Here is a 14,095-nt window from a genome sequence, read left to right as displayed (position 1 = left end):
GAAAATCCCACTATCTCACCAAGGGCAAATAATTTTAATTGTTATCAGCAGTTAAGAAATGTCTGTTAAATTGCCAGATGAATTACTGTGAAGAAATCACCTTGAGTCTATAGAACTATAGATGGATATGTATAGAGGGGGGCCTCCAGGGATTTAATGATAAACATATGTGAGAAATAAAATACATTGCTATTGCTGCTCTAAAGTCAAACACACAAAAAGCCTGGCCCACCACAGGCCCAACCTTTGTGGTTTACTCAAAATGTCTGCTATTTACAGATGAGCTTTGGGAACAGCAACACTCCTATTGCAGGGTCAATACTCTCTGCAGCATCAAGAGCTTGAGTAGGTAATGTTACAAAAACCACACCACCCAACAAATGAGCTGTTGGAGGAATTGTTCTGGGAGGGAGAAGGTGTAGAAGACAGTGTTTCTTCAACTAGCGTCTCTTTGCAGATATTTGTTTCCCTTGTTTCAGTAAGGATACTGACTCAGTTTGTTATAATATAATAATATAATAATATTATAATATAATATAGCCCATGAGGCACTTTAACCACAGGTGCAGAGCAAAGCAGTAGTCAAAACCCCTCTACCTATAGTAGATACAAAAGGTGCCAGGAGGATAACACTTGGGAATGCTTCCCATACACTATAAGATCCACTCAACTGGCAAGGTCACCAAACGAGAGGATCTTTCTCCCAATATGGCCACCTAAAATGGGTGATATCTGGCTAATCTGATCGTTTGGCCCTATTGAAACTATGGCAATAGGAGCTGTTGGAGAGAGGAGCACATCAATGAGCCAATGCAGTCCTCCATCCAATGTGAAACTCAAACCTGTCCAATCAACATCTGGCTGATTTTTGGCCAGATATCGGTCGAGTAGGCCCATCGTAGGGCCCCATACATAGGCACCTGCCAAATCAGTCTGAATGGCCTGAATTAGCAGTTTAAATTTGCCTGTATATGGCTTCAATAATATGCTATTGCCTTAGCTTAAGGCTGACTGACCTTCGCAAAATAAAATTAGCAAGGGCTTGTCCCTGCTCGTATTAACCTGTGTGCCAGTGAAATTTTCTACTTAAGGCTGACTGGACATAATGTTCCCATAGCCTTCCTATTGTGTTATAACCCCATACCAAGACAAATTATAAGAGCCTATCCAGAAAGATACAATAAAACATAGCATACTCCCTGGACAGCTCTGGACTAGAGCACATATTTTATATGCATAATAAGTAGAGAACAGACTTGAAGAAGAATACAAGATGAATAGAAAGATAAGTAATACAAAATAAAAGTGACAATAAATAGGCACCCAGATAGAGATAGGCAGATTACAAAAGCAGATCATTCAGAAAAAACCCCAATAATTGTCTCAGACGCCTACATTGTCTTCATCATAATAGTAGTTAATTTGAACATGAATTGTATCTTCTTCCATGTATAATATGTAGAACAAAAGCCTTTCAGCTCTCTTTGCATATAAAAGATCTTCACTTGAATTCAGTCCCAAACTCAGGGTTCATTTCAACGTTCAAGTGACAGGCTCTTACCCAAGTAGATGACATTTTTCCCAAGGAACCATTAGTGTCACTTAGAAGAAGGGTCATTACACTGCTCCATACTATGATCAAAGCATATGGTGCCCCCGGTCATACAACAACCTTCCATCGAAAAACAGAAGGAAGGGGTCAGATTATACAGTAAAATAGTTAATAAAAAAGGACTTTTATTCACCCTTCTTTGTTCTGCTGTAAAATGAATAATGAGCCATTTCTGCCTCTCACCGCTCAACTCTCAGGAGCCAGACATTCTTGCAAATTTATTGTTGGGCTCCATTTGCAAAACCACTAAAGAGAGGCTTTTGGTTGGAAAAGAACAGGTTTTGTTTGCAGTTCACAAGGTCTCCTTCTCCCGGAGGTTCAAAATGCAATAAATCGTTTATATCCCCATACCCTTCTGTTTGTGGAGGTGTTACTACTGGATACAAGCATTTACACTTTTCAGGAGGCCCACGAGAACACAGGAAGTGTGCCGCCCCCTTGTTATTAGAGTGTTTCACATGCAAGAGAATGTGTTGCTCAGTTACAGTAGAGGCTTGAGCTGAAAGGTTTACTTCTTCTTGGACCTGCCCATGATTTCTCATCTACCATGGACTCTAATAATGGCTTACACAAGCTAGCTCATTCCAGGAAAATGCTGAGGGTTTCCTATTATTATAAATGGCTTTACCATACAATAAAGTTTGAGCTTAGTTTCTATCAGATATGAGAATACCTTGAAACAAGAAAAGCTGTACATATTACTTGGTATATTCTTTTTCTCAACTGAAGAGTGTATATATACTGTTCCTTTGAGAAATTTTTGAACTGAAGATTAGAATATCCTCAAAGGCAAAATCCCTCTAACACACACATTTGATCTTGTGTTTCACAAATAATTCGGATGAATTTATGATCCTAGTCCAGTGATCCCCAACCATTGGCTCACAAGTAAAGCTGGCCATAGATGTTGAGATTTTTAAAAGATCAGATCCTGATCGTGAGACCACGATCTTCTCAGAACGATCGTACGAATTTACCATCAACTAAAAAGACCAATTTACCAGGAATACAAAGGGGAGCTGCCTGCTTGGCCCTGCAAACATAGATAGATTGCACTGGGACCGACAAAGATTTTTTGACCTGGCCGATCAATTTCCCGACAGATGTCGGCCAAAAAATCGTAAGATGTACGAATCGTTCGAATACCACTAACCGCACGATAATTTAGAAGGATTGGTCGGGCTTCCCTAAAATCGGTCGTTTGGCAAGAAGAATCGTTGCGTCTATGGGGAGCTTAACATGTTTCTCACCAACCCCTTTGGATGTTGCTCCCAATGGCCGCAAAGCAGGTGCTCATTTTTGAATTCCTCATTTTTGAATTTTTGAAAGCAGGTGCTCATTTTTGAAGGCAAGTTTTGGTTGCATAAAAACCATATGTACTGCCAAACAGAGCCTCCTGTAGTCTGCCAGTACATATAGCGGCTACCAAGTGGCCAATCACAGTTCTTATTTGGTGTCCCCAGGGACTTTTTTCATGCTTGTGTTGCTCCCCAACTCTTTTTACATTTTTTTTTAATGTTTTTATTTTGCATTTAAGTGAACATAAAATGTACAACAAGGTCTAGCCCTTGGGCTAAATGAAAGGAATGAAGGAAAGTGTATGATAGGAAAAGCCGGGGGGGGGGACTCATTAGCTTTAGACATTCCATGTATTTGCCCATTACATTGGTCATACATAACTTTTTATCACTACAAAGTATTAACCTCCAGCCATGTCCCTTAGATGCCTTCAAATACTCTTTTTACATTTGAATGTGGCTCATGGGTAAAAAAGGTTGGGACCCCTGTTCTAGTCTATATTAGTGATGTGCGGCACAATTGGCAACAACTCCAACAACAAAGGAGTTTGCCTGCTACCACTGGGGATTAAATCAGAATAAATCTGGATTTGATGTACCATAGTTATTCCAGTCATTATTAAAGATTGGGGCAATAGATTGTGCTACCCGCTGTGATTTTGAGGAGCAGACTCCATAAAAGCCCAAATATCATTCCCTTAACACCATTTTGCTGTCTGTAATAACAGTTTAATATGATTCTCTCTGACAACATGGGGGTAATGGAAGTTCTATTTGGGCACATTCACCCTGGTTTTGAGTGTCAAAGAACATAGACTGTTAAAACTAGACCTCCGAGGTGCCATAAATACCCAGAGAATCAGGCGGTACTCTCTGTCTGACCAACTCGGACACATATAGCCAACTTGAGTCCATAATGCACTTTGTAAAAACCATCTATCACCTGCTAAACTAAGTTTACCATATAGCCAAGTCAAAAATTCAGGATGGAGTGAAGCATTTTACATACTGGTGAAGTACAACAGATGCACAGATTTATTTATATGAATTCTTCATCCAACAGCATGTAGGAACCCAAAGGAGGATACACTGTAGCAATAGGTACAAATAGCAGGTGTAGGCGACAGATTGATATACACAAAACAAGACACCACTGATATTAAGTCCTTTCTCAAGGGGGAAACCTGAGTGTGTGTTACATAGGCTTATTCAATCTGGTTTATGATAAATGCTTGAGAACAGCGTTTACTAACTCTTCCTTTCTGTGATTAATGAGGCCGTTTTCTTTTCTTTTGTCCTGTTTTCACATATGTGGCTTTTTGTCGTCAAATAAATGAAGACTCAATATTTATAGCTCCAATTAAATCATTGACCTTAGTTTCAACTTACTATTTTGCTGATACATTCCAGAACCCTCACTCAGAGATTCCAAATATTTGCTGTGAACACCCCCTTCTTGACAGATCCACTGAGCTACTGGTATGAATAGAGTCTAAACCAGGGAAGGGCTGCTTGGATTCTCCAGATATCCAGGTGACATGCTGAAAGTTGTAGTCTTACAGCATATGGAGGACATTTAAAAAAAACACCATTAAAAATACAAATAGCTAAAGACAGCCATATTTTATTACCACTATTATTATTATTACTATAACACATATTTATAAAGTGCCAACTCAGAGAGAAAAATGGTGGTCAACAATCTATACACATCAGGGATGTTCAACCTGTTGTTGAAGAACTTCCATCATTCTACAGACAGCAGAAGGCTGCTGAAAGGTTGCAGGTTGGACATCCCTGAATGACATAATTTTCTCTTCTTAGACTGGGCCCCCAGACTGGCTGCAATGCCCCTACTTTTCTAACTTCAGTTCTAGACCCAAGTGCATTGAATATGGTGGCAAGTTATGCAAAGAACAGCAAATACATATTTCTCAGCTTATGGACTTGGCCTATGATAACATCTACAGTAGAACCCCACTTTTACATCTCCCCCTTTTATGTGTTCCCAGATAATTTGGCGGTTTGAAGTCCAGTGCCTGTACTCTGCATTCGCTTTTTACTGCATTTTACATTTAACCGGAATTTACATTTGTTTCTAGAGGTCCCTGGGAAAGCGTAAAGTGGGTTTCTACTACATGTGGAATAAGCTTGAGGCATATATACAAAATTACATGCCTTATATATCTAATAGAAAAAAAGGGTAGGTTTTTTTTTCATCTCCGAATTACGGAAAGGCCATCTCCAATAGACTCCATTTTTTCCAAATAATCCAAATATCTAAAAATTATTTCCTTTTTCTCTGTAATAATAAAACAGTACTGTGTACTTGATCAAAACCAAAGGTGGCCATACACTATAATAACTGCTCGTTTGGCAAGGTTGCCAAACAAGCGGATCTTTCCCCCAATATGTCCACCAAAAGGCGGGCGATATCTGGCTTATCCGATCATGCCGTCCTACAGCCAGCTGATTACAATGACGGGCATACTAGCTGACGGACGAGGACCACATCAACTAGCTGTTGTCCTCGATCAGTTGGCAAAATCAAACCTGCCCGATCAAGATATCGGTCTGGAAGGCCCATCAGAGGACCCCATATACTTGCATGACCCGAATTGTTATCTTAAATCTGCCCGTGTATGCCCACGTTTAGATATTATTAATCCTTATTAGAAGCAAAAACCAACCTATGGGTTTTTTTTTAATGTTTACATGATTTTCTTATAGACTAAGAGGGTGATTTACTAACAAATGAAATTCAATTTTTTTCCCCATGATTCTCTAAAAATTCATGGTTTTCTCATTCTTTTTAAAGGATAAGTAAACATTTAAAATAAGTGAATGTAAAACTGACGAGGGTGCTATTTTAAGCACTTTTTCAATTTACATTTATAATTTTTTTTCTTTTAATTCCAATATATTAAAGGAAATACGTACTGTTAATATGAACGAATTTTGTTCCAACAACGCCACCTGCTGGTCAGTTTCCCACTAGTCTGACCACCAAGTAGTCAAGGAAGTTGTCAGGAGAAAAAAAGAGGCTGCTCTGATGTTCTTCTGCTTAGGCAGAAGAACATCAGAGCAGCCTCTTTTTTTCCCAGGACACTGGGAAAAAACCAGTCAACCCAGGCCCCAGCCAACCCAGGCCCGCTCCCACCAGCTGGAAACTCTGCTATTCTCCATCTAATGATTGAGTCTGGAAGTAGGAAGTAAATAACACAATATGTGGGGTGGAAGGTTACATTTGAAAGGCTGGATATGGCGCTTGCGACTGGGGTGTGGGTCCCAAGGCGGCAGCCCTGGGGGGCCCTGAACACCGGAGTCTGATGCTGGTGATACTTGACATATCTGTGCTTGTAGCATTTGGCACCAACCGCTTCATACAATTACTTTCTGTCCATGGGTTCACTCCCAGGTTATACTACATCTGCAAACACTGCATTCCTAAAATAACACCCCTAATTTAGGTGAAAGCACAATTAGGTGTCATTACTGTTAATTTAATCATAGTAACGCACTACCCTCTAACATGTGCAGATCCTTAAAGTGATACTGACACTAAAAAACTACTTTTTAAAATATGAATGTATATTAAAAGTTACCTATAGGTCATTTTTTGCTGAGAGGTCTGTTTTTGTAAGTAATTGTTAGTTGAAGTTTCTAAACCTGACTGTTTAGCCAACCTGACTTTCCCATCTCAGCCTGTCAGTTAAAGTTTCTAATGATATCGGGGACTCCTGCTGCACAAATATGGCAGCTCCCTCATCAGGGCCGCCATCAGGGGGGGACAGGGGGGACTGTTGTCCCGGGCCCGGATGTTTTGGGGAGTTAAGGGGGGCCCGGCCGTGCTGCACTTACTTGCATTTACTTGCACAGCCGGTCCCCTGCATCCGAGCTCCGATGACTTCTTCTTGTGTTCTGATTCGCCAGTGAAATGTAAGTCCCGGTAAAGCCACATTCTGATTGGTTGGGAGAAGTTTGAACCTCCCTTCTATTTTATCCAATCACCATGCGCCTTTACCGGGACTTACATTTCACTGGCGAATCAGAGCACAAGAAACTGAAGATACCGGCATCTGAACTCCCTGGCTAAGGTACGTGCAGTTTTTTTTTTCTTTTAACTTGTGGGAGCTTTAACTTTTTTCTTTTAACTTGTTTTTTTAAATGTGTGGGGGCCCTTTGCTAGTTTTTTTTTAAGATGTGTGGGGGCCCTGGCTAATAGTTTTTTTTTAAAAAAATGTATGGGGACCCTGGCTAATTGTTTTTTTTAAAAAAAATGTATGGGGACCCTGGCTAATTGTTTTTTTTTTTAAATGTGTGGGGGCCCTTTGCTATTTTTTTTTTTTTTTAAATGTGTGGGGGCCCTGGCTAAAAGTTTTTTAAAAAAAAATATGTGGGGGCCCTGGCTAATTGTTTTTTTTTTTTTAAATGTGTGGGGCCCTTTGCTATTTTTTTTTTTTAAGATGTGTGGGGGCCCTGGCTAATTGTTTTTTTTTGTAAAAAATGTGTGGGGGCCCTGGCTAATTGTTTTTTTTTTGTAAAAAATGTGTGGGGGCCCTGGCTAATTGTTTTTTTTTGTAAAAAATGTGTGGGGGCCCTGGCTAATTGTTTTTTTTTTTGTTTTTTTTTATGTGTGGGGCCCTGGCCACCAATGTTTTTTTTCTTTAACCACCACCTGACCACCAAAACTTGTAGGAGGGGTCTAGGCACCAAAGTTATTTTTTTAACTTGTAGGGGGGCACTTCATCTTTTAATGCCTGTGTGGCCTTCATACTGAGGGAGAGGTGGCGAGGGGGGGCCCCAGAAAATTTTGTTGTACGGGGCCCCGTGATTTCTGATGGCAGCCCTGCCCCTCATACAGGAACATGGGGCATCAGACAGGTAATGTAAAAGCATCAGGCAAATACTTTATGGCAAAGTTATAAGTAGCTTTCAAAGGCAATATTATGATAGATGTAAAAAAAGAGTTTAATTTCTGGTGTCAGTATCTCTTTCAACACACAAATCTGACCCATTGGCATTCTTGTTTCAACAGGACCAGGTGAGATGGGGGACTGATAACACAGTATGAGAAAATCAAGGAGCACTGGCTACTGGAGTTAGCATTTTAACTAACTGAGCCGTGGAAGGCAACTTGATGCAAGACGGCATTGATCAGGTCTGGTTTTACTCATAAATGGATTAAAATGTACTACTCTTGCTTCTTTATAAAGAACAGGTATGGGATGTGTTATCCAGAAATTACGGACAGGCCATCTTCCATAGACTCCATTTTATCCAAATAATTAAAACATTTTTAAAATGATTTCCTTTTTCTCTGTAATAATAAAACAGTGCCTTGTACTTGATCCAAACTGAGATATAATTGATCCTTATTGGAAGAAATACTAGCCTCTTGGGTTTGTTTAATGTTTTAATTCTGTTTGTTTGTGTTTACATAATTTTCTAGTAGACTTATGGCATGAAGATCCAAATTATGGAAAGATCCGTTATCCGGAAAATATATATAAAATATGCTCTGCAATAATATGCTCACTGTCTTCTCACATATTGATATTAGGATATATACTAAAAGCAAACCTTATAAAAACAAGTTACAGGCTCAGTTATCAAGAATACTTAGAGCTGCAATTAGAGGGACCAATTTCCAATAGACTTGTGCACTAGCTTTTTCACTTGTCAATCAGCACTCAACATTTTGCACTGGATAAAGAAACATGCATCTGTTAATTAAATTATGCAATTAAAATATATTGCATTTACTTATAGTTCAAAAACTATAAAAAAAAATTAAAAATGAAGGACAATTTAAAAGTTTCTTCGTATTGGCCATTCTGTAACATATTCAAATTAACTTAAAGTTGAACCACCCCTATAAAGCATGATTTAGGGCAGAGACACACGCTGCTATTTCGGGAGATTAGTCGCCCAGCGACAAATCGCTTCTTCTTCCGGCGACTGATCTCCCTGAACTGTGTTCCCGCCTGCTAGAATGTAAATTGTCGGCAGGATGGCACTCTGATTGCTTGGGCTTTCCGAAATCGCCCCGAAGTTTCCTCATGAGGCAACTTTGGGCTACTTGGAAAAAGAAGCGTTCTGGTTGCCATCCCACCACTGATTCACATTCTAGCCAGCAGGAAGGCAGTTCGGGGAGATTAGTCACCTGAAGAAGAAGCGATTTGTCGCTGACTAATCTCTCGAAATAGTAGCGTGTGTCTCTGCCCTAAGTCAGATAAGTCTCTCCATCCTGTGTCTAATGCAGTTCAGCCCTAAAAGTACAGAATAAAACAGTCATGGCAAAAATCACTTAAAAATAATGGTAGAACTGTTTGGTAAAAGGCTGATTTTTATTATTTAGAGAGTGGGTGCTTTGCCCGCCCAGAAGAACCACGGGAGAAAGGGGAGTGGATCCTCAGAAGAAACTACAAGTACAAGAAGAGTTAAGGTAATTACCTGCATTTTACACCTGGGGAAACAAATATATAGAAAGGCATCAGTATTCCTTTATAGTTCTTGTGTTAAGGCAGGTCTCTGCACTCCCTTCAGGGCAATCAGGACCGGGTGCTGCAGCAGCGCTTCTCATACATCAAATCCACAGTTGTAAGCAGCGCACACCGGAGTTTAAAAAATTTGTTTCTTTATTTATCAAAAGATTAAAACCATAGTCGCAAGGATGGTTATCAAGATCTTGATAACGGTCTTAGATCCTGACCGAAACGTCGATCCTTGCGACTATGGTTTTAATCTTTTGATAAATAAAGAAACAAATTTTTTAAACTCCGGTGTGCGCTGCTTACAACTGTGGATTTGATATATATATATATATATATATATATATAATATATATATATACACGAACATCAAGAAGGAACCGGCACACCCATGTACAAATAATTCACTTCTTTTTTATTATACCATAATCCAACGTTTCAGTCCTCGTTGGGACCTTTTTTTTTTCCCCAACAAGGACCGAAACATTGTATTATGGTTTAATAATAAAAAAAAGTGAATTATTTGTACATGGGTGTGCCGGTTCCCTGATGTTCGTGGATATATACGTAATTTAACCGAGCACCACGTTTATACACTTTGGCCTTGGAGTGCGGATACTCACTGGACTGAGATGGGTGGGTACAGGGAGTACTGCAGTCAGGGGCCACTTGGCAGGGGGGGCCCCATGAGACATAAAATATGTGACTTGCAAGCCATAAAGGGTATGGGACTAGAGGAGAATTTATGGGATTGAATGGATCATGGGATGTGTTTCAGCATAATAGTGGGACCCATTCATTGTTGGCCGAGCCCTTCAGGGGCACAGGTAACCTATAGGCTAACAATTGCCCTGCTAAATTAGTAGTATGGGGCCCCATGATTCCCATGATGGTGGCCCTAGTCCACAGACTCTCCGTGCAATACATGTGGCAACTCAGTTATACAAGTATAAATGTCATACACCATTGGTGCACCCTGCCCCACCTATAACTCCCACAAGAGTAGGTCCTTGACAGTGTTGGACTGGCACATCGGGATACAAATAAATATCTCTGTCGACTCAGGTGTTAGTGGGCCCTTCTGCTCACCCAGCCATTTGCCTTGTATTCCTATATCCTGGCCATTCCTCATTTCTATATGAGAACAATGGAGGGAAGGACAGAGGATAAGGCATAAGAGAATAAAGAAACTGAATGAAGAGAGAAGAAAAAAATTGTAGTGGGCCTACGATCAAAGTTTTCTGGTGGCCCCCTGACAGCCCAGCCCAACACTGCCCTTGAACTACAGAGTGGAGAGCATGAACCTAGGCTTTCTTTATGAGTACAACAATTCCTGCGGTCAGTAAAAGTGTATTCATGAGGGGTGGGGGTATGTAGACCTTGCTCCCCTAGACAACCCCTAACATGGGGATGATTATAAAGCACTGGCTGCCACTGACTGTGAAGGAGCTTTATACTTACCACCTGCCTTATGAAAGATAGAAAGGACAGGACTAACTTGTGACATGCTGGATTTATAGAATGAAGTAAGACCCATGCTCATCTGGTGCTCTAGCAATTGCATTCAGACCCTTGGTAAATTACCTTTCTTACACTGCATCATGTTGAAATGGAATAAAAACTCATGGGTCCATTTAATCAAAAGTCTAGATGTGCCCACAGGTTTAATGGCTCCCAATGAATACAAAGCTGCCTGCCCTCGGCACAAATCTTTCAGACACGCAACTTAGGGAGTGGGAGTGGTGGTGGGTGCAGCAGGTACATATTGGCCTGTCCTATGGAATATATCAAGTAGAACATTGTCTTGTACCTGCAGTGCTCACAACCTGTGCAGGGTTAAGGGTGCAAGGAACAAGTTGCATTCAAATCCCCCGCAGCAATTGCTCTTTAATTTTGCATCCCCTGGTGCTCCAGTACTTGAAACAGGGTGTTTGTTATATTACCCTTTTTTGACCAGGTTTGGACTGAGATTCCAAATAGGTCATGGGATTTCAAGCACACAGAGGCCCAAACAGCCCCTGTTAGATTCTATATATCAGATATGCACCTGCCTGAGAGATCTCCATTGGAAGCATAAGAAATATGAGTTTACTGAGGGTTTAGGTTGGAGCTGTATCCTGCAAACATGAACTAAATGTGCTGCAGATCAGTGTGCGAGGCCTGCAGTCACTGTCAGGAATGATTAGGATCTGACTGGTCGCTTCCATACAGTCTCTATTCATTCTCTGTGATTGCTGAGAATATTACATGGGCAGGAATGAGACCTGCACTTAATGAAGTTAATCAATTTAGCACAGCAATTACATGAAAATGTATTAGTAATTATTCTCAGGCTTATTAAATATCATTGCTCGGTTCTAACCCTATGTATGTGTATATATCATTTACAGTTGCAGACATCTTTCCCTCCTATTCACCTCAGTCTCATTTCCAGTTCGAAGCCGCTGGACAAAAAACATAAGGATTATGCCTCCAGTCTGGATATTTCTAGAGATGTAAGAGGGGAAAAAATCAATCTGCCTCAAGTGGAGAACGGATCAGAGAACATTCCAAAAACTGTGAAAACATTCCCTGAAAAATTCAAATATACCAAGGATTACGGATGCAATATCAGCTCACTGGCAAGTACCCCGCCCTTGCCCTATAGTAGCCAGAAAGACTCCAGAACTGACAGACAAACAAGGTTAGAGGTTCCGGTAACAAAGTGCACCACCGACAGGCTGTCACCAGACACGGCCAAACTCCCAGAATGCCCACTGTGCAAAAATGAACGGCGAATCAGAAATGATTATGATAAAGTCATCTTGCAATCAAAAAAGGAAAAGGAGGTCCTGCAACAAAAAGTCTCCCAACTGGAAGCTGAATTGGAAAAACTGGATGATTTTGCCAAGTGGATGAGGAAAAGAGAAGGAGATGTGCTGCCGGTGTCTTCGGTGAGTCTCGGTATTTTACATATCCATAGGATTGGCTACATGTGCCTTAGGGCAGGACTACACGTCCGATTCCGCCACAATCCGGAGCGATGCGTAAAATCGCAGACGTCACGTCGGATGTGACGGAAATAAGGTAAGTAATTCAATTGTCGGATCGTGTTGCATCATTGATGTGACGCAACATGACTGTCGGATGCAGATGCTGCGTTTGCATCCGACAGTCGTGTTGCGTCACATCAACAATGCGACACGATCCAACACTGGCATTACTTACCTTATTTCCATTGCATCCAACGTGACACCTGCACTTTTGCGCTGTGTCGGATCACGGCAGAATCAGCCGTGTAGTCCTGCCCTTAAACACAGAAGGGCTCATTTACAGGTGGGGTTGCCAGCTTTTCTGGAAAAAAATACCAGCCTTCTTAAATATTTATCTTTTTACCTATTAATAACAGTGGGATCAACCAGCATTTTTACTGGCCAGGCCGATAAAATAGTGGCTAGGTGGCAGCCCTGTTTGCTGGTGTTGGGGCACAGGGGTGTAACTAAAGAGGAAGCAGACCCTGTGGTTTCCCAGGAATGTAGATCACACCACCCACTGTCCTGTATTTTGTGGGATAGTCCCGATTTTAAAAGCTCAACCCGCAGTCCCGGGTTTGTTATTGAAATGTCCCAACTTTCTCTTTGATCTCCTGCACCGAACAGACAGAAAAAGATATAAAGTTTCTAATATAATTCACTTTTGGCAGAGAGCCTAGAATAGATCCTTAGATACTTTTGTTACAATTTAAGTTAAGCAGGTCTCTTGGGGAAACTGACATGCAGCTTAAAGAGCAAATCACCTTCATTAGCAAAACTGCAATAACACATAAAAACCACAGAAATTTTGTAAAATGGACATGGTAATTAGGGGGTGGCAACAAATTCCGCATGGCAAGTCTTTTTGTCCCTCTTTCTATTTCCAAAATGTTGGATGATATGGTGCAGAGGGCCCAGTGAGGCTTTAATTAATAAACAATTTCATATAGCATAGTAGAAAAAGGCAACACTCCGATATTTTGGGTTCCTAAATTATATTTGCGGTGTAATGTCTAGTTACACCACTGGGTGGGGGGTAGGCTGGGTGCAACTGTGCAAGCAACCATATTTTTTGCACGTTGTACCCTGCCTCACCATGAGTGAAGTGGGGGCTGGTCATGAATTCATTTTTAATCTTGCACGAAATGTAGAGTGCAGGTATGTCACGGACTTTCTACATGAGAACAAAGGGCATTTTGCAGCATCTGGAGTATTAATAAATGATGCAAAGGATCCTTTCAACTACTGTCCCCCCCACCCCAAGTAGCTGCAGCCCCTGACATTGAATTGGTCCATTATGTTCACTGAGGATGGCTCATTAGTGAGATGTAGGGTTGCCAACTTTTTGGGGGAAAAAAGAAGAAGGAGATTTCATTGGCTCTATTTGGTATCGGTAGCTCACTGGCCTGTGCCACATCTTACTAGCTTGGTCACTTGCCCTCTTTTTTTTACCAGTTAGGCCAGTTAAATATGGGGCTAGTGACAAAGCTAGCAAGATGTGGCACAGAAATCTCCTTCCTCCTCTGTCTGGAACAAGCAGAATACTGAAGAAAATAATGAGCATATTTACTTTGGATACTGATGGACATACAGATGGAGCAAGTCATTTGGAGCACTCTGGTAAAACATCTACAAAATGCCGTCACTTGTTGGGTCATGTAGGGCTAGGATTTTGGGACC

General features: G+C 41.0%; 1 protein-coding gene across 2 annotated transcripts in view; it reads left to right on the top strand.

Moving 5' to 3' along the window:
• LOC108716592 overlaps positions 1-14,095 on the top strand; it is a 50,207-nt gene that overhangs the window by 19,352 nt on the left and 16,760 nt on the right. For both annotated transcript variants that reach the window (XM_041562646.1, XM_018262837.2), the window contains exons 2-4: positions 7,949-8,071; positions 9,272-9,358; positions 11,795-12,337. In XM_041562646.1, the coding sequence (XP_041418580.1) occupies positions 8,051-8,071; positions 9,272-9,358; positions 11,795-12,337 (651 nt within the window). In that variant the 5' untranslated portion in view covers positions 7,949-8,050. The remainder of the gene's footprint in view (positions 1-7,948; positions 8,072-9,271; positions 9,359-11,794; positions 12,338-14,095) is intronic.

The sequence above is a fragment of the Xenopus laevis genome, chromosome 5L, assembly GCF_017654675.1.
Source record: "Xenopus laevis strain J_2021 chromosome 5L, Xenopus_laevis_v10.1, whole genome shotgun sequence".
NCBI lineage: Eukaryota > Metazoa > Chordata > Amphibia > Anura > Pipidae > Xenopus > Xenopus laevis.
This window is presented reverse-complemented; position numbering and strand designations above follow the sequence as displayed.